The 27047-nt window shown below is 35.9% G+C and overlaps 1 protein-coding gene across 1 annotated transcript in view; it reads right to left on the minus strand.

Moving 5' to 3' along the window:
- The window catches only part of Iqcm (IQ motif containing M), a 469797-nt gene that overhangs the window by 40288 nt on the left and 402462 nt on the right, over positions 1-27047 (minus strand). Inside the window, exon 13 of the mRNA XM_037206157.1 lies at positions 19666-19827. Within this exon, the coding sequence (XP_037062052.1) occupies positions 19666-19827 (162 nt within the window). The remainder of the gene's footprint in view (positions 1-19665; positions 19828-27047) is intronic.

Genomic DNA, 27047 nt, shown 5'->3' on the forward strand with positions numbered 1-27047 from the left:
GAACACTGATGATGCACTAGCAGTGTGTGAGGCACGGAAGATGCAAAGCTTAACAAGAAACAGCTCCCACTTCCTATAGATCATTGTATCATATGGAAGGCAGCCATTCATACATCGTACTGTGCTAAGTATGTTAAAAAATATCTGAAAAAGAATCACAAGAACAGAAAACAGTTACTGAATATAATAAGCAAGTATAATGCTTCATACCCTGAGGCTATTAGATTTAGTTCCTGTTTGTGAAAGAATTTTCATTCCAAAGGTAAAGCAGGATGTTACTGAGAAAAACAAAAAAACAACAAACAGAACCTGTGCTGAGACAGGACCAGGGAAAGTGACAAAGTTCAGAGTGGCAAGGGCAGGAGGAGGTGACAGAAATGGGATGCTGTGCAAGTCTGGAGGGTATGACTGGCCTAACTACAGAGCAGCTTGAACTCTGTCCTCCAATCCAGTGTTCTTTACCATGTTTGTTGTGCACCCCTATTAGCACGAATCCCCGTTTATGTGTATTGATCCATGTATAGATGAACATAGAAGCAAATTAGAGAAACCCATTAAAGTACAAATTTCAAAATACAAGATCAAAGATTAAAACCAAACAGTAGTTCTAAGGTTTTATTTTACACAATGGTTCATCCTTTTGGCAATTTTAGAAACTATTCCTTTAGGCGATGCAAATTGAAAAGAGATGTGAAGATGAGGGGATGTTGCAATCAACTTGACTTTTCATTTACGAGAAAACCCAACGAGAAGTGACACATGACTGAAGGAGGAAACCTGCTCCAGAGAAATGGGACTAGGTTTAAACTTGCAGTATAGATGGAGCTCTGGCTGAGCAGGTGGAAAAGTGTGGGTATAGGGATCTACTGCCCACCTGCCATGGCTACTCTGATACGTTTCCTAAGTGTCCTTTGCATGTGTTTATCCAGACCTTCTTAAGGAAGGGTGAAGAAGTAAAATGGAGGTGCAGAATAGCACATAAAATAAAATTTAAGGGCCCTATTTGGACAAAATAGGTAAGTGTACATATAATCGCCTCCATATCCCTCTAAGTTTTTGAGATATACTTAAAACTAAATAACAGTTTATTTGCATAGCTGTATTTTTAAATCAATTTCATTAACTAATGGAGAATTTTGATACTTGTGATTATTAAACATTAAATTCTTCTTAGAGAAGCTGAGTAGTTTTGTTAAATTCAGTGAAATGTTGACATGTGAGAATTTCTTACCTGAAAGTGACTAAACATTTCATATATCTGCAGATAGGTGCAAAATTGCTATCAACTCCCTTCTTCAGTTACAAAATTAACGAGTGTTCAGTGAAGCCATAACAAAGAATTTCCTCTGGGCATGTTATAAAAACATGTCTAGGTCTCATATTCATGCAGTCTCTTGCTTGAGAGCCAGTGCACATTTATTTAAGATGACAGATCCCATGAGAAATAATTCTTTTGATTTTTCTCGTATGTAAAACCCTGTCTGACCTTATCTACTCCTAACTTATAATGAAAGTTTTCCTAAGAGGGGGATGAAAAACAATTAATGACTAAATTTAACATTGTCTTTATTGTATCCAACTGCTGAAAGATACGAAGTTCCATTGCATTCTGAATATCATCACAGCAATAAACAGATTCTACTGGATATACTTCATGAAAGATAGTTTTCTCCCAAACTGATAGCCCAACAAGCTCAAAAGAAAAGCATTTACTTTTACCATGACAGCTTTTCAAATATATAGTAATACAGGAGCCTGAATTTCAGCCTCTGACTCATGGCATATTCACTTCGGTCTCTTTAGAAGGGAAGAGCTATTTTTGGAAATGTGAGATCAAAGACTGGGGAAGTGCACAGAGTCATATACCTATGAAATAATGACCAATCATTCTGCATATGACCACCGTGCCCCTTAGGACAAAAATGCAATACATCCTATTTCATCTTTCCTGTTTCCTTTTCTAAGAGTTCCTATGAGAATTTCTATATTTTGTAGACCTTGTTCCATTACATAACTACTTTTGTCATTATTCCCTATACATGAAAAATTAACAATCTCAAAATAGCCTAAAACAAATGACTCCTTCTACATTAACAGCCCTAAAATTTCCACATATTTATAGAATAATCAGTATATCAAATATTAATTTTAATGAAATAGTGTTATGAGTTCTGCCCTCCAACCCAGCATTCTTTACCATGTTGTGTGCCTCTATTGGCATGAACCGCCTGTTCATGTGTGTTGATCCATGTATAGATGAACATAGAAGCAAATTACAGAAACCCATTAAAGTACAAATTTTAAAATACAAGATCAAAGAAAAAAAATCAAACAGTAGTTCTAAGATTTTATTTTACACAATGGTTCATCCTTTTGGCAACTTTAGAAACTATTCCTTTAAGTGATATCAATTTAAAAAAGATGTGAAAGGCAATATGAAGCACAGAGGAGAATGGGAGTTCCAGAATTTCTAGAGCAAGAAAAAAAGTCCTCTGCTTTGTATTTCATGGAGGAATTTTTTTTATGGTTGAAATATATAGTGTCCTCCAAGGGCTCATGTGCTGAAGACTTGGTGACCAGCTGATAGCACTAATGAAAGATGACGAATCATTAAGGCTCTAATTTACCAATAGATCATTCTATTGATGAACTCATAGATGAGTGGACTATCAGGAGGTGGAGTTTAATGAAAAGTCAGTCATTGAGTTTGTTTTTGGTGGGAGTAGATTGTATGTATTCTCTTTGAGAATTGTTATTTTGCTATTTATACTTTGCAGCATTTCTTTATTGAAAATATCCTCATTTTGTATGACTTCTAAGATGTCAGTTATATGGGAAAGAAATGTATACCCCAATTAGAATGCTACCATGTTATAGCTTCTTATAATCATGCATAGGACAGACTTGGACAGATTAAGTTTTGAGGTTGCCTAGAAAAATTACATTGTAGTTATTGATGCAAAGAAAGCTAAATCATGGTTTCCTGTTTATGACTCTTCGTAATAATACCACTAATTAAAAAAATGTCTGCTACGAACCTGGTGTGAAATTTTACGCCAGACATGATTCTTGAAACTAGTTTTCTACTGTGAAATTAGTTGTATCAGTATTATTGATATGATCATTTCAGACACTGTTCATACTTCCATGAGTCCATCAAAAAATGAATTTAAGTATTTACAATAAAGACAGCAGGAATTAAGGCAGAACATTAGATGGTTACTGTGCTTTTTGGCTTCTGAGATTTACAACTGGCAGAATATTTTCTTGAAAGTTTCCAACCAAACAACAATGGCCACCTTATATCTTTTCCTAAATTCTCACCACAGTCAGGAAAATAAAAAGGGAGCCAACGGGTAAGTTTCCCGTGCCCTGTACCCATGTACACATGGCAGCACAGACTGTTCTTAGTGGATTATTAAGAGTCATGAGGTTGAAATGGAGCAGGTTATAGTGAATGTGGACAGTGTTAGAGGGGAAACAAGGGGAAATGTGGTCATATTTCATTGCATACATGTATGCATGAATAAAATTCTCAAAATCTTTTTTTTTTCATTTCAATTCACCAGTTTCAAAACAGTGTAATCTGGACATGGCAGTATTCTATACTCATTAACTCAAAGCAGCTGTGGTTGCCTGCACTAAACTTGCACAAGATAAAGCCAGTATGTATTCCAGCATGGTTGGAGGTGGAGGCACATGAGCCACCCTATCCAAACTAAGTTGCTATTGGCACTTGATAGATGTTGTGGAAGAAAGATTTTAACTTATTTATGGATGCACTCTGGTGGAATGCCCCACACCAATGGGCATAAGGCAGTAATAATTAGACTCAATGAGCTATAAAAAATAAGAAAAAAAAACCCATGAAATTCAGAAGGGGTTATGGGACAAGATCTGGGAAGAGTTAGAGGGGAAAATGGTGAGTGAAAATGATCAAAACATATTGTATGCATGTATGAGATTCTCAAATAATAAATGAAAATATTACAGTTAAAATATAAGCATTTAAAATTAAAAATATTAGTAGTGTATTCTATTCTGGCATGTATAAACATATAAAGTGTTAATAAAGACTGGAGGATAGCTTTCCTTTATGTTTTGAATTTGTGTGTGTGTGTGTGTGTTTGTGTGTGTGTGTGTGTGTGTGTGTGTGTGTGTGTGTGTGTGTGTGTGTGTATGTGTGTGTGTGTGGTTGTATGCAGGTGTGTCCCTGTGTATGCAGGCACATATAACTGTATGTGTATATGTGGAAGCCACAGCAGGACCTTGCTCTACCACTCTGAACTTTATTCACTTGAGGAAGTGTCTCTCTCTGAATCAGGAGTTCTCCACTTTCAGCTGGGCTGGTTTGCTAGCAGACTTCAGCTATTCTCCTACCTCTGCTCCCATAGCACTGGCATTACAGGCGTGTGTGGCAATGCCAGGACACTGGTCCTGGGGATCTTAATTCAGGTTTTAATGCATGTGCAGAAAGCAGTCTTACTTATTGGTCCATCACCCTAACCTATTATGCTGAAAACTACTATAATAAAACATGCATATAACTTAGCTGAGGGATTTATACAGGCGGGGGGGCGTGACCCAAGATTTTCATATACTGTCTAGTTTTGTAAAAGAACAGACTTTTAAGGCTATGTGAGGACTTACATAATTTTCAAGTTTTAGATATACTTAGCAGATGGAGAGCCTAATCAAAACTAAACTCAAGTATGGAAAACTTGCATGTATATTTTTTTATTCAGCTTAGAGCCCACACTCAAGGACCCCATTGGATAAATGGTTGTTAAAGAATTTGCATAGCCTGACCTGAATTTGCCCCTCACTAGGGGCTTCAGCTCTGTTCTTATGCTATGTCCCTCAATTCACAATTTAGAGAAATGTTTTGCCATCCTGATGATTCCTAAGATCCTTTTGACTCTCCCTAGAACTTGGGGAGGGACTTTGTGGAGTTCAGTGTGCTCAATTCCTTGCACATGGGTTTGATCCCGTGTCAATCAGACCCATGGCTTGCTTTCATGCCAGTGGCCTGGCTGTTCTGGGACTAGTCCTCCCAAAATTATTTCTAGGTGTTACCTCATTTTGCTCCATTGGAATTTAATGATCTTTTAATATGACTAAATTAGAGGCATAGTCAATTTTGATGAGCACATCACACATTGTTAGATAAAACTGCACTAGATTCAAGTCTGAAAATTAATATTGAAAGTGTGTGATCAAGTGTTCTCTCTGTATGGGAGACATGTTTTTTACTGTTTCCTCTCTAGCGATTTCCCTGATTACTAGCTGTTCAGTCCTCATGGGTGCAGGGTCAGGTGACAGATGTTACAAAAGCATTCCTGATTTTCATATTTATTTTTTGAATTATGGCACATGAACATAGATAGACATAGTAACCTAAGGATTGGTCTGGTCTTCAAGAGATTCCTTAAATGGCCAAAGTATTTATATAGCTGGAGACATTGCTAGGAATTACTAATTTTGTTTCCTTTGAACAAAAGGAAGGGAGTGTAGAGAGGCAGTTTAGCCATTTTCCTGATAGAGAATTGTGAGTGATACTCTTCCGAATTTGTTAGAGTCACACTGAATAACCCAAATGGCTCAATCATTCAATCAAGAAACACTACAAAGCCTTCCCAAAGGTAAGAGGATCTGTCCATTGTGCTGGGGATATTGCTCTATATAAATAAAACACTGATGGCCAGTGACCAGGCAGGAAGTAGGTTGCCAGGCAGGAAGTAGGTGGGACAAGGAGAGAGGAGAATTCTGGGAAGCAGAAGGCTGAGAGGGGAGACACTGAAGCCACCGCCAGGAGAAGCAGCATGTAAAGACTGTGGTAAGCCACCAGCCACGTGGCAAGGTATAGATTTATAAAAATGGGTTAATTTAAGATAAAAGAACACTTAGCAAGAAGCCTGCCACGGCCATACAGTTTATAAGTGATATAAGCGTCTGAGTGATTATTTTATAAGTGGATTGTGGGACTGTGGGGCTTGGGGAGCCTGAAGAGAAGCCCTCCAGCAACACCATTGTTTCTTATTAACATGATCCATCCAGACATAAATATTCCTGGATCAACTATGATAGCAATCAGTATAATTAGACATGTTAAATACACATATATGTGTAAATATGTATGTATGCATGTATAATGAATTAATCCATTGTATAATTAATGAAATAAACAAATAACAAAGAGATTTCTATAAGGTAGATATTTAAATACTTTTGTAATTTTACTTACTTGTATTTTGAATTTTTAAGGTTATCCCACAATAGCCATGTATTACTTTATAATCAGAAAAGCTGATTTTAAAATCTATATTTGATGATAATTGTGTATAAAAAGAAAAGCATAAGAAAATACAACACTGCGTCATTGGCGGCTATTTGCTGGCCATCATTTTGTTGCTGCTCTGAAGTATTCAGTAAATATTTGTTGAGTAAATGAGTGATTTTCTTATTCTTATTTTTTTATTAATTTTTTTCATTATTTTAAATATAAATTATAGTTTCCCCTCCTTCTTCTCTTCCTATCCCCTCCCTCCACCTCCCATCTTCTCCCTCCCATCCATTCCTCCTCCATTCAGAAAGAGTCAGGCCTTCCAAGGAAGTCAACAAAGCAAGTCATATCACATTGAGGCAGGACCAAGCTCCCCTGCTGCATCAAGGCTTGGCTAGGCATCCCATGACACACACACACCTGCACTCCCCATCCCACTAAGACTCTTCCATATTCTCCTTAACTTTAAGCATTTGTAAGAAGTAATTATATTTTTCTTAAGAAAACTGGTGAAAATCACAAAACTGGACATTGGTGTTAGCCTTAAAAACTAGGCCTTACCCCCTATGAGAAGTGAGTGGGGGATGGGATGAAGGGAGGTTGGAGGGATAGAAGAAGAGGATAGAGGGGGAACAGTTGTTGGTACATAAAATGAAATAAATTTAAACAAAAAAATTTGATCATGGGAGGGGGGAACTAATCCCATCTTCTCTTCTAAAGTGTTATTAGTCATCATAGCTTAAAATCATTAATAAACATATCATACCTATTTAATATGTGCAGGAATCATCAACTATGCAAGTAACCATATCGTGGTCTTTTTATAATGAGACACCTGACACACTGGGTTTCTAAATTTTAAATAAGGCCACCTAAATGGAGCCAGTAAAATGATTTATCACAGGATTTTCCAGTTGATACATGGGAGTCATAACTTTTCCCCTAATTGTATAATGTCTTGGGAAGGGGTCTACTTTAGTAAACAGATGTTGATGGTGTATGTAAAAGAACTACAGTTGGCCTCAGTTAAAACCAGGAACTGAGGCCACAATTATCAGCTTTTCCTTAGCAGTGAGCACATGGAAGGAACATGTGTTTTACCTGGAAATGATTGTGTCACTGTGAAACTCATAGGCTGCAAATTATGTATCAACTATTTTAAAGCAGTAGAAGTAAATGGCTTTGTCTGCGTGTATACCTGTGGCAATGCATACTGAAGCACCAGTATCTACTATAAAATGCATCTCCTCTCATTTCCTCCATTTTCCCTCTGCCTAAAAATTTTAATAGATGACTATTAGACAGATTGTTAATATGCAAAATCATGAAGAACAGTTTGATAATGCCAGAATAATATTCCGCACTTCACATATGTTTTAGTTTAGACATCCTGGAAGTCAACTTGCATATAGGCTAAAAAGAAGAATTAATTTGCTATTTTGTTGATCTTTTTTGATTCATGTCTCTAAATGGCTTATAGGTTCCTGATACACAGACCATAACATACTTACATATTGTGTATTTCATGATATTTATGAAATGACTATTAAGTAAATAAAGATTTTAAACTCTTATAAAATTAAGTTCAAATTAAGTTGATATTGAATAGTTATGTTTTGCACATATTTGCCAAACTTATTCTAAAAATAGAATGCAGGCCATACCTTTAAAAACAGAGAGTATGCAACTGTGATATAAATATATCAAAATACATCATGAGATGGTCATGGTCAATGAATGTTTACTCTCATAAATAAAGGGAGCAGAGTTACAGTTGTTGGAAGACATTATTTTAAACAAAAGATAGAGAGCTTATATTTTCAAGTAAAATTGTGTTGTATAGAAGCAGCTGGCAGTTGATTTATTAAAAAATTCTGGTATCCAGATGTTTGCTTGTAAAATGAAAACTGGGAGTCCCTACATTCTTAAAAATTCATTACTATCTTTTCAGGATAAGCAAACAATAAAATATAAATAGTCCATATATATTGTTTGATTTTTAGATCAAAAAATGTGTGTGTGTGTATCTAAATGTCTATGCTCTAAATTTTAAAGGCTTTAGGGAGGAAAAACAGCTATGGTTTTAATAGATTTACCAACCTGTTTAAATTACTGTTAACTTTAAATACATTTAAAATATCTATGCCCTCCAGGTAAGCTTATTTAATAGGTTAATTTATTCTCATATTATATAATCAAAACAGGACTCAGGCAAACTATATTTGAACTGAGATTAACATAATGACATCCCTGTAACAGAAAGTCTTATCAGCTCCCTGCAATTATCAAATGTTCCAATTTAACTGACAGTCAAACAATAAAGAGGACAATTATAAAAATTCCAAAGTATTGTGAAAACATTTTTACTTTATTATGCTGCAGTCTTGGGGGAAGGGGAATTATCATTCTCTCCTAGCAATATGAAATGATTTCTAGTTAAAGGTTACATGTAATAAGAATCAGGTTTTGTTTTATATGACAATCCAAGAGGAAATACTATTTCCTTCTGGTAATATGCATAGTTGGAAAAGAGAAAAAATGAGATTAAAATAGATGTGTGGAGCAAAATTTGAAGGACACATAAATAAATAAGTAAATTAGTGTTCAGAGATTTTTCCCAAATTGGGATCCATTGTACCCACACACAAGTGAGAGAATCTGCAGTGTTAAAAGGCCTCAGCCCACAGTTTTTGCCCCACTCCGTTTGCCAAGACAGAAGGGAGCAGGGAATTCTTGCAATTTTTGCTTCAGAGAATATGCAAAGGACAAAAAAAAAAATGCCACCAACACTAACACTTGATCAAAACAAAAAGATAAAGACAGGCTCATCCATAGCAAATGATGCATATATTTTGTCCAGTTAAATCACTTTGCATGAAGGGCAAGAAGTTTGGGGAAATTAGGGGACAGGAGTATTAGGCCAAATAGGAACTGAACCTGAATCATTGGCTCACTTACATTTAAGGGCATGATCTTGTACAAGCCACATAGCCTCTGTGCCTTGAGATCCTTAATTAAAATACTCTCCTAATGCCTGCTAACTAGCTTTCTATGAGAATGGAGAACTGGGCAAAATAATATGCAATAGTCCTTCCAAGACTTCAATATTCTATAGTTATATAAAATTTCTGAAGAAACTAAGCCAAAAATATTAGAAGCATGTATAATACAGAATTTACATCCTAGTCATATTTTCCACCTTAATACTTGAACAAAATTTCTGTATTCTGCCTTTATAATGCATTTATACATAGAAATATCAATATGTAAGAAATTAGATGTGATCACTGTATAATGAAGCAGAACTCACTCCTTAGTAAACAAAGGCAACATTCTGAACTACTAGCTTTGCTTCAAAGGAAGGGTTGGTTATGTGTCTGAGTGGAGGACACTCTCCTCCAACAAGCATAGATGGTCTTGCTACTGTATATGACCACAGCCTCAAAATCATGGCCCTGTTCCTCTCTCCTGTAAAGCCTTTCTGTTTAGCAGGGCCACAGATCATTTAGTATGTGGTTGTTTTCTTCATATAATTTAATGTAGTTAATTGTGTCATTTATCACTTTCCCAGAAACACATAGATAAAAATATTTTATTTGCTAAAGCATCTTTATCATGGTTGTTATAGAGTACTAAACACGTGTAGTCAATAAATGTTTATGGAGTGAATAAAATACTCATATCTAATTTTTAATTTTTCTCTCCATAATAGTTAACTTTCACTTATTAAATAAAAAAGTTTAAGTGCTAAAGTACTAAGCCCTCAAGCTGGGTAGTGGTGGTGCACGCCTTTAATCTTAGCACTCAGGAGGCAAAGCTAAGTAGATCTCTGCGAGTTCGAGGCCAGCCTGGTCTACAGAGCAAGATCCAGGACAGGCACCAAACAATACAGAGAAATCCTGTCTCCATCCTCACCCCCCAAAAAAAGAACTGTGCCCTCCTCTATTATAGCTATATAGTACAGTGGTCCTAGAAGGGATTTAGGGAAAACACACAAAAGAATTTTAATAGGAAAATGCTTATGAAACAATGGTTCATCTATTAGATCAAGACATCATATAGTATGCTAAGATAAATCACTATACCACATCACCCATTTTTTTGTATTGCTAGAGATTGAAACAGCTCCTTTCATGGGCTAGACAAGCATTTCCCATGAGCAATAGCTTCAGCTCAAGACTTGCTATGTAGCTCAGGCTGGCCTTGACATCGTAATCCTCTTGCCTCTGTCTCCTAAGAACTAAGATTCAGGTGTCCACAGCTACAATTAGCAACTTCACTATATTTTAAATAAGCTAATAAATCATAATTTAGTTTCTTGGTGATTTAAGACTATGTCAACAAAAATTAATTCCCATATTTCTTACAATTTGAAGTGATGAATCTTGGTCTAAAGCCAAATGTCTTAACTGAAATCTTATTGTATACCCAATAACTACATGTTCTAAAGCAACTTAACTTCAAAATGATATGGTGTCATTCTCATTAAAATAATAATTCGATAATAGCATATATCATGTACATAATAAAAATGAAATAAGAAAATGTACATAATATACACAGCTGAGTCATGTAAGAAGTGAACAGAGATAACTTTAAGTATATCACTTTAATTATAAATCTAAGTATATCTCCAATGTCAACTGAATTAGCAAATGCCCTCAAGAGGTACAGAAACAGTATTTATATATTGTTTTTATATAGATATAGATATCCCTTTTAAGGCAGGGAGAGATGGTAGGACAAAAGAGACAGAGGCAGAGTGGAAGTAAAAGTGAGAGAGAATATGAAGGATCTGTTATGAGACTGAGAGGTCTCACTTTTGTGGGATGAAGGTCCAGAAAAGCCAGTTGTTAAATCCATACTTTATGATCTCAGAAACAGAGGAGCCAATGATATATGTTCCAGTGTGAATCAAATGTTCAAGAGCTGGTGGCTGATGATGTAAGTTCTGGTCTATACAAAGACACAAAAATGAAGAGCATCATTGCAAAAGGTAGAAGACAACACATGTCCCATTTCAGAAAAAAGTAATGTCTTTCTTCCATCCTTTTGTTATATTCATGCTTTTGACAGTTTGCTCAGTACTCACTATACCAGTGAGAAAGCCTTTCTTGTTTTAGTCTACTATCTCATACACTAATATCTGCTTCAAAATCTGTAATAGATACACTCAGAAATGTTTTTATCAACTACCTTAGCATTCCTTAAGTCAGTTAGGTTGACAAATGAAATTAACCATCACAATAATCATAGTAGATACAAAGAACTGAAAAGGTTGCCAATTGTATTTACTCCTGCTCAAAAGCTCAATTTGGCTTAAAGATATTATGAACATGTATTTCATGAGTATTAAACTAAACTCCAAGATTTATCAGTGTGTATGTATAAGTGTTATATTCATCTGTTTATTTTAGGCACAGTGATCACTCCAGAATGTACCTCTGTCATATTAATATTTTGAATATGTTTTATTTGTGGTTATAATAATTGAGTAGCTAAAATGGCTTCTGGGCTAGAGATCTAGGGTGCAATTTTTGTCTAATGGAAAAAAATAGCTCTATATGACAAGAAACATCTATATCCTAAAAAAAAAATTCAAAATTTCTGCTCCATCCTTTTGTGAGAAAATCTTGTTTATACTCACTTAAGCATAGATCCCAATTTCTTTTTATACGTCGACAAAATGTTTTATTTAATGTGTTTTGCTGTAGATATTGCTCTGTATGCTGTGAATGTGTTGCTCTGATTGGTTAATAAATAAAATGCTGATTGGCCAGTAGCCAGACAGGAAGTATAGGTGGGACAAGCAGAGAAGAGAATTCTGAGAAGAGTCAGGAATCGCCAGCCAGACACAGAGGAAGCAAGAACTGAGAAAAGTTACCACCACGTGGTTAAATATAAATAAGAATTATGGTTTACTTTAAGTATAAGAGCTAGTCAATAATAAGTCTAAGCTAATGGCTGAGCAGTTTTAATTAACTCTGTGTGTTTAGGTGGATCCAAGTGCCCGCAGGGCTGTGAGAGCCAGGCAAGACCAGGAAAACTTCAGCTACAAATAGCGCCTGATGTGGGGCTTGACAAATGTAGACAAATTTCTAAACAGTCTTATTAAATAAGAAACACAGAGTCAAATACAGGGGCAATAGCTGAAGAGATCAGAGAAATAGCGAATAGCCATGACTAGCCTTAGCTTACCGCCATGCCATAGCTTCCTCAGAGAAAGCTTCTTCCTGTCTAACCTGCACTTTTATTGTCTTCCTGTTCTGCCTTCTCATTGGCTCTAAGTCCAGCCATATCACTTCCTCATCACTGCCTGTCTATACAGATCTCCAGGTCTCTATGGTTGGTACTGGGATTAAAGGCGTGTGTCACCACACTTGGCTGTGTCCTTGAACACACAGACTCTGCCTGCCATGTGATCGGATTAAGGGCATGTGCTACCACAGACTGACTTCTGTTTATGGCTCACTATGTGACCTCTGATCTCCGGGCAAACTTTATTTATTAACATACAAATAAAATATCACATTTCAGCACAAATAAAATATCACTACAGTTGAATGAGGCTCTATCTGTGGCTTCAAGTAACTGGTTTTATAAAATTTTGAAAGAAAAAAAAAAAACCTATAAAATCTTGAAGTTCTTTCCTGGAGTCTTAAAAGCCCAAATTCATTACATAAAATACACTTCCACATAGGAATGGCCTAAATTATAAAAATATAAAGACTTTAATTATTTATGAATACCTCATATATGAATATCTATATCCACATATATTTATGACTATAAATATAATCATAAATTGTATTTTAAATGACTGAATAGACTAAGGGCATGGGGATGTAAATCCTAAAAATCATGCTTAGTATTATACATTATATCACAAATTATCAGGTTGCATTAAAACTTCTGTCTTAAAATGACTCCTTGCTAGGGAAGTCATGCAGGAGTAGGAACAAACAAGAAAAATTTCATAAAACAGTTCCCACATTTATAGCTTTCTGCAGCTCTGGTCACAAGCTTCTAGTGAAGGCAGAAGATCCTTCTAAACCTATTTAATCAGCCATGATTGCTACATCCAAATAGTGTCAGAACCAGTTTAAAACTCATTTTACCATTTATCAATTATCCATTCAGTAACTTTCACCTTACCACTATTAGCTACCTAGTGCCTCACAGCAAATTGCTCTAAAGTAGTTTAAATAAACATGTATATTATATACCTCATATAGTTCTTGGGAAATAAGGATCCAGTGTGGTTCTGGGCTGGGGAGTAGGATCTCAGGAGGTTGCAACCATGCTTGCATGGGAGCTTCCAGTTCCAAAGGACCAGGGGTGTATAGAATTGTCTAATAATCTCTAGGCAGAGTTCAGCCCATCTTAAACAGAACTGCTAGAATGAGCTCACAAATGGGCAACCATGTTTTTCTCAGAGCAATTTATCTAAGAGAGAGCAAAGCATAGGCCAAAACATCTCTTAGAATTTAGCTTCAGAAGTGATCAATGGTCACTTGTACTGTAGACTGTTGGTAACACAGCCATGAGAGATTGGTAACAGAGCCATAAGAGGTTGGTAACACAGCATGAGAGGTTGGTAACAGCTATAAGGGGTTGGTAACACAGCCATGAGAGGTTGGTAACTAGCTGTTGGTAACACAGCCATGAAAGGTTGGTAACTGTTGGTAATATAGTTCATTCTTCGTGCAGTATGAGAAGACTACACAAAATCATGAATACTTGGAAATTCCTCACAGAGGTCTCATTTCAAACCACATAGAAGGTCAAATGGCAGCTTTTCTCAGAGAGACTACATTCTAACAACTTCCTTTTAGTAAGTAGACAGTGAATTGAACTTAGTGTTTTCACTTCAGATATTGAAAACAGGGCATCTATCATTTTTATAATGTCTGGATGTAGATCCAAGATTTTGTGAATTTCTTTATACAGAAACACTCTGTCTAACCTTGGATCAAAAACAGGACTGTCTGCTGTGTGGTTGGCTTTGGATTAGAGTGGGGATTGAGATAAAGTTAGTTTTCAAACTTTACTGCTAATCACATAGTTCTTAAACAGATATAGAAGTTACAATAAAACATCCTTCAATTTCTATTTCAAAAGTGGATCAATAAAGTAGTGAGAGGCAAATCCATGGTACTCTGGGGCTCGCATTTCCTTTATCGTATAAACCTGAAAAAACCTGGTCTTCTTTCTCGTATACTACCACCTGCTTAGGTTGACTTGACTGAGGGTAGGACACACATCTCTGATTTTTGTCATTAAAGTCCAAGGAAAAAATGGGCTCCACATAGAATATATTTGTCTCACTAAGTGAGGAAAAATAATTGACCACTCTAAAGAATTCTGAAATATAGAAGTGTATTAATAATGATCTTATTCCAAACTCAATTACATGTAAGGCATGAGAAAATATGAAAAGCATTTAGAGAGAGATCCAAATGAACTGAGTATTAGGAGTGGAGCATCTGAAGGGTACTTGAACACCATGTTTCAGAAGAGTCTTAATGGTCTTTGTGAGGCTCTACTTTATGGATATTTTAAAAGCCATGTCTTCAAAAAAAAGAGTATAAGAAAAAAGTTTTGATACTTATGTAGTCAGATAGAAAACTCCGAGAAAAGATAATCAAATATCAAACTTCACTGTCAAGAATGACAACCTTTAAAATGGGATAGACTCTTATTTGGTTAATAAATGTCAAATTATACCTAGAGACACTGAAACAAGTTGAATGCTTTGCAAAGATGCTTTGTTAATTTTGTTTGGGGCATTATTTTCTTTCTTCTTTGACAATTTCATACATGTACACAATATATCTTGATTCTGCATTCCCCTTCCTACTCCCCCTTCTATCTTCCCCAACATGTACTTTTAAAATGGGTGACAAGAGTTGGGCAGTGGTGGCGCACGCCTTTAATCCCAGCACTCAGGAGGCAGAGCCAGGTGGATCTCTGTGAATTTGAGGCCAGCCTGGTCTACAGAGCAAGATCCAAGACAGGCACCAAAAACTACAGAGAGAAACCCTATCTTGAAAAAATAACTAAATAAATAAATAAATAAATAAATAAACAAACAGACAGACAGGTAAAATAAAATGGGTGACAAAGCAGGTGTTAGTACTGACCATATCATTTAGTTATCCTGCGTGTTATAATGGTAAGTAGAATTCATTATGTGAAATATTGTAAATTATATACTTTCAAGAAGTAGAACTTAAGATCTTCGTTCATTACCCATGGTTTGAACTAATTAGAAAGAAAACTTATAGTAATACAATAATATGATTTCATTAAAATGGCCATTGCCTTGAGAAAGGTATTTATAATCACCTATTTGTATTCCCTAAATGGTTTCCCTGAAATATAATGGCTCATATATTCCTTTAAGGCAACTCCCATTAAAACTCCGTTAATTATAGGGCTAAGATATTCTTTAGTATAATCTATACCTTCCATATTGAAAGCTAACCAAGGACAAACAAAAAAACTTAATTTAGGACAAGAAGTTTGACGTGTGAGTGTGAGAAAGAGGGGGAGGGAGGTGGGGCAGAGGGTCAGGTTGTTGGAGGGCAGATGGCTTATAAGGAAAAATAACCAGAGGCATTTTTAAAAGGGGAGCTTCACTAAACAGCCTTTCTAAATATGCTTACTTAGATTCATATTCTTAAAAATTGAAGACTGTTTTCTACATAGTCTAAGATTATAAAATTACCATTAGAAGAAATTATATGTGAAAATTAAGCAAATTATAATTATGAAGGACATATTCAGCAGTAATTACACTTAAACACTGCTAGATTATAAATTATGGTGTTAAAAATACAGATGAGAAAGGAGAATCTCAAGGGAGGCATATTCCTAACAATAATCTGTTAGCCACTTAAGCTAAAGCTTTCGAATCTCTAGTAACTGTTCCTTGGTCCTGCTGATGGCACATCTCCAAATCTATGGAGTCAAAGCAATAAACATGAGTGCTTACACCCTCAAGCATTAACATGGGAGCACAACACAGACTCCCAAAGCTAGCTCTCCTCAAGTGTTTACAGTTAAGGAGTTACTTGGATTCAGAAAGCACTTCTGAAATTGATCTCTTTTAAGGGAAATACTTCAATTCTCTTGTCAAATTCATAACAACTATGATCAAAATGATGCAAGGCTCTGGTCATTTTCCCAAAAAGGTTGAAGAAAAAAGTCAGCCTAGAAACTCATAATGAAAGAGTCCTCAACTTAGGGCATAAGCCATATCTCCTTTTTGTTTATTGTGACAAAATATCAGAAAACTGGCTCTAAACACTAAAAACAAATCTTTAGCCTAAAACAGGTCAAGTTCTAGTAATCTTAGGTAGAAAATTACAAGATAAGATAAATAGCAACCAGAGTGTTGACTAATTTATAGGACCATAAACCTTCAAATTAAATGCCTCTTTTCATCTAAAAAAAAAATCTTTCCCTCTTCTTCCTCTAGAGTACCACTGAGCTGAGCACATTAATTTGCTTTTCTATACACCAGCCCAATGGAATTCCAGTGACATGTCACTCTGCGATTCTAGTTTATTTAGCAGTGATGGGGGTTGAAATTATGGCACACACAGTGGGTACTCTACTGCTGAGCCACAACCTCCAGACCGACACTCACCTTATATGCGAAGTTTAATATACAAGTTTTAATACTTACAAAGAAATGGATCTTTTAAAAATATTACCAAAATAAAAGTTTAATATTTTTGTTGTTTACATATACCTTCTTATTTCCTTTGATAACTTTACTTAGGTATAGATGTTAAGCAATAATGACATACATTTACAATGTACAATGTGATGGGTTTTGACAGTTTGTCCATGAAAACATTACACAATCAAAATTCTAGGCATTTTTCTCACCCTTAATTGTTTAATCCATTACCTCTTGCTCCTAACACTAACACACTTTCCTACAAAACTATCAACCTCCTTTGGTTGCTATGGGTTGCTCTACATTTTCTCGAATTGAATATAATCAGATTTATGTAACACCTAGCCCCTTTTGTCTGGCTACTTTCATCCATCAGAATTATGTCATTTATACGTTTTCATTATTTCACTAGTTTTAAGGATTTTTGGTTTTTCTTTTGTTTTTATTGTACATCAATATATCAGAACATATTTCTTCCATCCACCTGTAGTTAGTCATTTGAGTCTCCCCTCTTAGGTCAACAGCAGTGTCTGTTTATGCTGAAAGGTACAATGTATGATTATTCTTTTTGAGAGAGTGACAAACTTTTTTTGAAGACTGTACCACAATTCAATTTTGCACCAGAAGAATGGTGGTTTTCCAGTGGTTGCATGTCCCTGCTAACACGTGGGATGGCCAGCCTTCTAATATTAGCCATTTAGAAAGGTATGTTAATACCCCATTTTGGATTGGTGTACAATTCCCTAATGCCTTTAACAGAACTAGGGACCACTGAAAACACTCTCTTTATACTTTATGTATTTTTTTAAATGTGTATGCAGTACAGTATGTAGTTTTATGAATTTTGACATATTGTATGACACTTGTATACACACTTAACAAATATGCTAATCAAGACACAGAACTGGTCCACGGCTCTAAGAATCCCTCTGCAGCTTCTTTGCACTGGAACTCAGACAAAAACCTTCAGCTCAACGAGTCACAAGCCTGGTTCTATTGGATTGTTTCTCCTTTCTCAATTGTCACTTCAGCAGAGCCATACAACACATGGCTCTGAATCTGGCTCCTTTGTTTATCATGATGTATCTGAGATTTGTCCACATCGTTTTGCTTAGTAATAGTTTATTTCTATTTATTTTTGAGTATCATTATATAGCTACATGTAATTTTGCTTATCCATTCACCAATTAAAGGCCATTTATGTTGTTTTCAGATCTTATAAACTATGAATGATGCTGTTATATACATTCATACATACATATAGGTTTTGTATAAAAATTATATATACATATATACATATAACAACAATTAAAGGAAAAAGGGCCATTAATTTGAAAACAACAAGGGGGCTACATTGGAAGTTTTGAGGGGGAAAGAAAAGGTGAAATGATGTAATTATAATATCAAAATATAAAGAAACAACTTTTAAAATTTTTATTTTCAGTTACATATAAAAATTATTTCATTTATCTTCAATAACCACCTAGGAGAGGATGGCTAAATTTAGTGGATAGAACATAATAAACATAATGAGAAAGTCTGAAAATATTTCCAAGGTGATTCAACCATCTTGCATTTTCACCAGCAGTATACACTCCATATCCTTGTCAAACTTCACACAGATAGTTTTTAATATCAAAAGTATTTTATCCTTTTCAATAAATAAGCAATATTCCTTCACTATAGTTCTAATTTTCATTTCTTTTGTAACTAATGATACCAATCACATTTTCATTCACATGGTTGCCAACTATACACTTTGTTTATTTGGCTTGAACCAATAGGTAAAGTTAATTCATAGGACAGATTTTTCAGTAAATACTGTTGGAAATTTAGACATAAAATGAAATTTAAAATTTTAATGTATACACTGAGTCACATACAAAAATTTATTAAAAACCAATTATATACTAAAATATAAATCTTAAAGCTGAACTTTTTATAAGAGAACATCTTTGCAACCACAAGTTCAGCCAGTATTTCCTGAAAATTACAGAAAAAGCATAGCCATAAAGAAATACAAGCAGTCCAATGGACTTCACCAAATAAAAAATCTCTTCAAAAGGTGCAATTTAAGAGAAGCTAAAACCTGCATTCAAAACATGTATGTGATGCAGTATCTGTGTCCAGAAATATCAACAGAGTTCTAAAGCTTAACAATAATCAAAACAAAATGAAAACGGCCAAAGTACTTGAACAGACTTCACCAAATAAAAGTTAAAATTGCAAATACAAAGATATCAAATACGATTGATAGAGCCAAATTGGAGCCATAAAGGGATACCATTAGATAAATACTTGCTAGGCTTGCTAAACATAGAAACACTGATCACAGGAAGTGGTAATACAGCTGTGGAAAACAACAGTTTTCATATCCCTATTGGTGGGGGAAATGGAATGGCAAGATCCTCACAGAAACACTGCGGCTAAGGAATGTTCATGTCTTTTGGTAGTACTGCACATGGATGTCCACAGAGGCTTTACATGAATAATCCAACATGAAAACAACACAAATGTCCACCATCCAGAAATAGTTCAGCACACTATGATTCCACTATATTAGTGAGGGCACAAAAGCACAAAATACACACTTTTAGACCTGTAGACATAATACCTAGGAAGTAAAGAAGATGCTCTAGAAGATAAGGCAGTGTTTCTTCCTTCTCTTTAGAAGATGAAGCTAACATCTTACCGATATACTTATAGCCTTCTTCTCCATCCACTATGGGTCTCAGCCATGTGGACCGGAGTCTTGTGCCAATGTTCACTTTGGCACCTAGAGGAGGGTAGAGTGTAAATAACAGCTCAATTGCGTTGGACTTTTTGATTACTTCAGAGTATTTTCCTTGGCTATCTGTAAAAAAGAAGAGAGAATTGGGTTTTTTTTTTTAAGTTTTACACATTTTATATGTCTTACATATATCCTATAAAAGATGAAAACTAAAAACTACTTAACAATTTTAGTGGTAACCATTACTTTAACAAAAGTCATATAGCTCATACAGTCCTGACAAAAATGTATGAAGTAAGGAATTTGCCAATATTGGGCTCAGATACTATCATTTTAAAGCAGTGATTGCCAAAGCTAAACAAAAATTAAAATAAGTCATGAACTGCATTATACTCTACATTCCATAACACAGATGAACATTTTTAGTTTTTTAATAGCCATTTAACAGTAATTCTGACAAAATGTTAAATCAACAAAGTTTTATAAACTGGCAATGAAGAAGGAAGAACTAGCATCCCTATACCAACTTAAAAAGAAAACAGATACACCAAGATTCCTTTTCTTCACACTTGTAGTAGACCAAAAATTGCCCTCAAGTTCTTCAAGATAGTACCACATCACATTTTCAAAACACATCCCTAAGGATGTCCTATTTCCATACACATGAAGAAATAGGCTCCCAGAAATTACAGAACTTGTCCATATCTTACTCCATGCAAGTGTCATATTATAGCAAAGGAACCCTTGTCAACTAAGCATGACCTGTATTCAGAAGTACATCAGGAAATGGAAACGGAAATCAAAACTTATCTGAATTATCTAAGTCACTGTCCTAAATCTCAGTGGCTTCTGAGAAACTAAAAGGGGAGGAGATTTAATTGGGAAGAGGTGAAGAAGGATAATACAGAAGAGTAAAGGGAAGGAGAGAGAATTTTTTAAGATGTTGGAAAAAGACATAGGAAATCTTTATTTTATATTTATCTAAAAATTACAAATGGTACATATAAGAATATGTGTGTATATATAGTTTTAAAATGAAATTACATCACTTGAGGTCAAAAATACTTCCCATAAGAGCCATAGATTATCTAACAAAAACCTAGTACTAGGCTAAAAATCCTTCTCCTAATTAGTTGGTCAGAGGACTCCAAGAAAACCCTAAAACAATATTGTCTATTGCTATTGCCCTTGGTTGCCTCCCAGAACTTGAAGATAAGTCGCTATTGATGAAGACACCAGTTTGGACATAGAATTCAGAGGGTTTGAGCTGAAACTGACCTCAAAGCCTCCTCTGCTAAGACTAGCTTCTGCAATACAAAAGGTGGCATGCAAGCTACTAACGGAGGAAAGTAATCAGCAGTCCTACTCATCTCTGATGTTTATGAACCACAACGGTGATCTGATATTGCTAAAGGTACGATAGTGGTACTAACATGGTGGCAGTAACCAACAGCTCTCTAATGAGCTCAAGGCCCACTTAATAGGAGGAACACTATGCCTGGTACTGTAACCCTAGAAAACTACACATAGCTAGAGAGGTTATGGGTCTTAGAAGATGAGCTATTACAGCCACTTTTCTAAAATATTATAATGCCTAATTACATCCTAATTACTTATCTGTACACCCACAGTTAAGTGAAATGTCATCCTTCACCAAAGAAGCTTCTTTTTAAGGCAGCAGATTATTACAGAAATCTACAACTAATCAAAATACAGAGAACAACTGACTGTGGAATGTCTGGCCCCAGTCGACAAATGTACAATACTACTACACCCAAGACTCAGGGAATAAGGCGGGAAGATTGCAAGAACCAGAGGACCAGAAAGCATGCTGTGAGATGTCATAGGCACACCCATAAAATCTCAACAACTTGGCTGCCTAAAGCAGACCTGAACAAGTCCAACAACAGTCAACATCCCAAGGCAGACAGAAGAAATCTCACAGGGCTCCACCCCTAGATGAAAAGTTACAGGATAGAGAGGGAGAATCAGTGCTTGGCAGTGTGGGGGTAATGAGCCTTCTGAGTAGCTAACTGATACTGGACGGTCAGCCCTAGAAACATAAACAGGCAGGCAACACTATTGAGACCCATCAAGTTGTTGGGTTATATGTTGATTCATTCATATGTATATGTAACAACAGTGGCTAAAAGAAGAGGAGGCTTTGAATTGGTAGGGAGGATCAGCCATGGGAGGGTTAGCAAAGAGGAGGGGAGAAATTATATAATTAGATTTTAATTAGACTTTTTAATTTTGAAGGTAGTTAATATTTATTCTGGCAAAATCTTAATTAGATTTTTTTAAAGAAAAGAAATATTTAAGAAAACCCTCATGGAATGCCTTATCATGTTTTGCTTCTTTCCTTTCCTCTTATTTTTCTTTTTTTGTTAAAAATCCCTTTCGTCGGTGGGGATAAATAAGCACAAGAAAGTTTCACATAATAATTAAGAATGCAGATTTGTTAGTAGGCAGAGAACCAAATGTCAGGCTGCTACCTTACAGCTCCAAGGCCTGCTTTCGTTGTCTTTCCTGCAAGGCCAGGGCCCCCTCCACATGGGATCATTTTAGCATCAACTTCAGAGGTCAATGAAGGTTCTGGGGTGTCTCTAAAAAGGTACCTAATGCAAAGTCACCAGCCAGGTAGGACAGTTTCCTTACCATCCTCCTCCTCTATTCCACAGTGCCCTTTGGGCTTCACAGTGTAGCATCACCCCACAGACAGTTTCTTCTAGAACCCCAGAAAGTGGCTTCACATGAGATGCACAAGCATACTACCTCAGTATTGTCCAACATTCCCTGAGCTGGAGCAGCATCATCACTGAGGAGATGTCAGTCTGAAGATTCAGAGGTTTAGTCCATTATCATCATGGCGGGATATGGTGATGTACAGGCAGACGTGGTACTGGAGAAGGTGCTAAGAGTTCTACATTTTGATCCACAGGCAGCAGGAGACTGTGTCACACTGGGCACAGCATGAGCATCTGAGACCTCAAAGTCCACCTCCACAGTGATATACTTCCTCCAACAAGTCTATACCTACTCCAGCAAGGTCACACCTCATAATAGTGCCACTCCCTATGGGCCAAGCATTCACACACTTGTGCCTATGGGGGCCATTCCTATTCAAAACACCACAATAATACTATGATTAATCTTAAATGCTCCAGTTTAATGACATGCTCTTCCCTTTCTCTTAATTCAGTGTCCCAGGATGTTCAGATTAAAGCCTTTCACATGACTTGATGTTCCTCTCATTTTAGTCTCATGCTTTCAAAATCATGACAACAATATAGTAACAAAAAAATGTAAGCACACAGTAGCAGCTTTCACTGGACCCATCATACAGGATTCACAAGAAATTTCATTTTACTTTGCTTGGAAAGAGTATGTAATAAATTTACTTCCTACATTGGAAGTAAAACCCTTCCAATTCAGTTGTAAATACTGTTATTGATAAATTAAATTTGAATTAGGCAGTTCTCTTGCTTTACTTATCACAAAATCAATTCTATTTAGATGTATGTGTATACATAGACATATTAGATTTTGTGTATACATACCCTAAAGGATAAGGGAGAAATTTAATCAATCTTCTTTAGTCATTAATACTATTGTCAATTTCAAAATGCATATTCTCAGGGAAACTGCAATTGCACATAGTTTAATATTTTCAATATTAGTTTCTCATGCTATTTTAGTACCAGAGCAAAACCTGTATGATGGAATAAACAGAGATATAGCTATCCTCAACAGTTACATCAGCCTGTTAAGGAAAATGTGCACATGTATGTGGAACATTTGTCTAATGATGCAAAAATGTGTTGCATTCTTTTATGTTGCATGTCTTTAACTCTGGTAAGGTGCATTACTGTGCCCATCTAAAACATCTGATTGGTCTAATAAAGAGCTGAACTGCCAATAGCAAGGCAGGAGAAAGGATAGGAGGGGATGGAAGGCAGAGAGAATAAATAGAAGAGGAAAAAGAGATACAGCAAGCCATGGGGTAAGAAGTAAAGAAAGATATACACAATAGAGAAAGGTAAAAGCCCAGAGGCAAAAGATAAACAGGATAATTTAAGAAAAGCTGGCTAGAAAGAAGCCAAGCTAAGGCCGGGCTTTTATAATAAAGAGTAAGAGTCCCTGTGTGATTTATTTGGGAGCTGGGTGGCAGGCCCCCCAAAGAGCCAAAGAATAAAGAGTAAGAAAACAATATTTTGGCATTGCAATGTGGGCTCATATTTCCATGTAGGACCTGGGAAAGCTAAAAAGAAAAAGAAAAAAGAAAAGGAGCTCCTTTAAGAGGCACTGCTGTTCAGCCATCAGGGCAGCACTAAATAGAAATGGTAAACTGAGTAAAAAATGCATGTGGCAGTGCAGGCACTGGCTTCCTACAGCTAGGAAGTGTGACATGGTCCAAAAGGTCTTAAAATAAAAAACCCAATACCAGATATTGGGGAAAACGCCGAAAGATCAGACAGACAAAGGAACAAGCCACTGCCACGTCTCACCTCACCAATTCCACAAATCCTCTGATTGAAATCCTCTGAGTTTACACCCGAAAGGCTCCAGCCAAAAAAAAAAAAAAAAAAAAAAAAAAAAAAAAAAAAAAAAAAACCTCTAGCTGAAAGGGACGCTTCTGCCGAAAAGCCTCTCGTTCCTGCCTCTTCACACCTTATATACCTTTCTCCACCCAGGCATCACTTCCTGGGATTAAAGGCATGTGTGTTTACCAGTACTGGAATTAAAGGTGTGTATCACCACTAACTGGCTGTTTTTTCTCCTAGACTGAGTCAATCTCATGTAGTCAGGGTGGCTTTGAACTCACAGAGATCTAGATGGATCTCTGTTTACTCTAGTGGCTTGTTCTGTTCTCTGATATTCAGGCAAATTTTATTAGGGTATACAATATATCACTACAAGAAAGGTTGAGCACAGTTCCTGGTTATGTACCTCTGACAGGGCCAATAGCTTTAGACTTGGCTCTCAAGAACCTAGAAGCAGGCAGAGACAGCTGACAGAGCTTCGCAGAGGACTCAGCTATACCTTAGCATATTCAAGTTTGCTCACATGGTCAAAAAAAAAAAAAAAACCAAAAAACTAGAGATATACAGTAAGAAAGGTCCAGACAGAAAAACCTCTAAACAAGTTCTAGTGTGTTTTACAATGTTCTTAGGCTTAAGGGGGAAAAAAACCCACAACAGTATGGATAGTCATAGAAAGAAATATATAGTTCAAAAAATAAAGTCTTTAAAGAGAGAAGTAAAATAATAAAAAATAAATAGCTCTGTAATAATGACAAGTATGTGGGGAGTCTGGATCCTATATACTATTTTGTTGATTTTGAATTTTTTGAATGTTGATAAACAAACAACAGCTGTTATGAGACCTGGAATTGAAAAAGGGACTGTTGAAATAAACCAGCCTATATACTTTAGGAATGCCTTAACTTTAAAAAAGTCAAAAAATGTATTTGTCAAATGGAAGTTAAAAATGCTTTGGAGAAGAGGTTTTTGCTTTTATTTCTACAGGAAACAAGATGCTGTGGATTTATTTCAGGCTAATATAGATCAGGTTTGATCAAGGGAGACCTCCTGAAACTTGACAGGTGATATCTATCAACAAAGGTTATCGCTGGTTTTCCCAAGACTTGGCCATTATCTCAGATTTTCTCAGGAACCCCTAAAGATGCCTTTGCCCACAGACAACAGGAAGCATTCTAGGAAAAGGACATCTGCATTCCCAAGAGTTAGATTGTGGGAGGCTTTGGATTATTTAGTGGGTAATGGATGTTTGTTATATTTAGGGGAATAATCTTGGATATTTTGCATTGGTATGATTTTGGTATATTGATACAAATTAAAAGTTAATTTTGTTACACTGTATATCTCTTGTTTGGGGTATTGTGCTTATTCAGTTCATTTAAAAATACAATTTATAAATAAGAAATAAGATTAGTAGTAAATGTTTAATAATCAAACTTGTAGTCACATCAGGTATGTTTTCTAGGTTAAATAAGTATATTTTAGATTGTTAAATGATCTTCACTTCAAAGATCTATAGAATATGTCATTTAAAATGTTTTGTTAACTTGGGGCTTTTCATAACAATGAGACACATCTGCTGCAGGCAGCAACAATTTACTTCATAAAAGGATGGTGGGCATCAAAGAAACTCCATAGGAGTTGATTTCATTGTGGCAAGATTAGCCATTTGAGCAAGAAACTGCTTTTGCCTTGATTGCTTGACAGTATGCTATATAAACTGGACATGTAGGACCCACAGGAAAGTGACTGCTGAACTTTGCCAAAATGAAACAGGACAATTCTTCAAGGTTCCTATTTCATGGAAGAAACTGCCAGACATTTTGCAAGACAGAGAGGAAAGTGACCAAAGACCTTTGCCAATATAAGTGGGACAGTCTTTCAAATTTCCTGCTTCACTAGAAAGTCTGCCAGATACTCCAGGCCTGTAGGCTGAAGATGGTGCCCCAATGTTGTAGAGGAACTTTGGGTGACTGTCCAGACAACCATATGTCTCTGTTGTTAGATAATATTGTATCCTTCTGGTTCTTTGATGGAGTTGAAGACTAGATAGTTAGAGTTGCAGCTTTCCTTAGTTATGATAAAAAGTAAGTTAGCTGTAAAACTTTAGATTTACTAAGATAGAATAGATAATACATTGTTTTCTCTGAATATGCTAACTACAAATGGACAGAGTATATAAATGTAATTCTTACTTGATAATTGTTTTGTTGTGTATAGTTTAACTATGCTAAAATTAAAACCTTTCTTTTCATTTAGATAAAAAAGGGGGGAATGTTGTACAATATTATTTTAAGATGTGTTACATTTGTTTATGCTGTGGAACATTTGTTTAATGGTACAAAGATGTGTTGTATTCTTTTATGTTGTATTTGTTTAACTCTGTGAAGCTGTGTTACTGTGCCTGTCTAAAACACCTGATGGTCTAATAAAGAGCTGAATGTCCAATAGTGAGTCAGGAGAAAGGATAGACGGGGCTGGCAGGCAGAGAGAACATATAGAAGGAGAAATCTAGGAGGAGAAGAAGAAAGACCAAGAAAGCAAGGAGAGGAGGATGCTAGGGGCCAGCCACACAGCCACACAGCCAGCCACACAGTAAGACATACAGAAGTAAGAAAAGGGAAAAGCCCAGAAGCAAAAGGTAGATGGGAGAATTTAAAAATAAGAAAAGCTAGCTATAAACAAGCCAAGCTATGTCCAGGCATTTATAAGAAGGAATAAGCCTCTATGTGCAATTCATTTGGGAGCTGGGTGGTGGGCCCCTCAAAAGAGTAAAAACAACCAACATGTATGTGTTTGTGT

Source organism: Peromyscus leucopus, chromosome 5, assembly GCF_004664715.2.
Source record: "Peromyscus leucopus breed LL Stock chromosome 5, UCI_PerLeu_2.1, whole genome shotgun sequence".
NCBI classification, from domain to species: Eukaryota; Metazoa; Chordata; class Mammalia; order Rodentia; family Cricetidae; genus Peromyscus; species Peromyscus leucopus.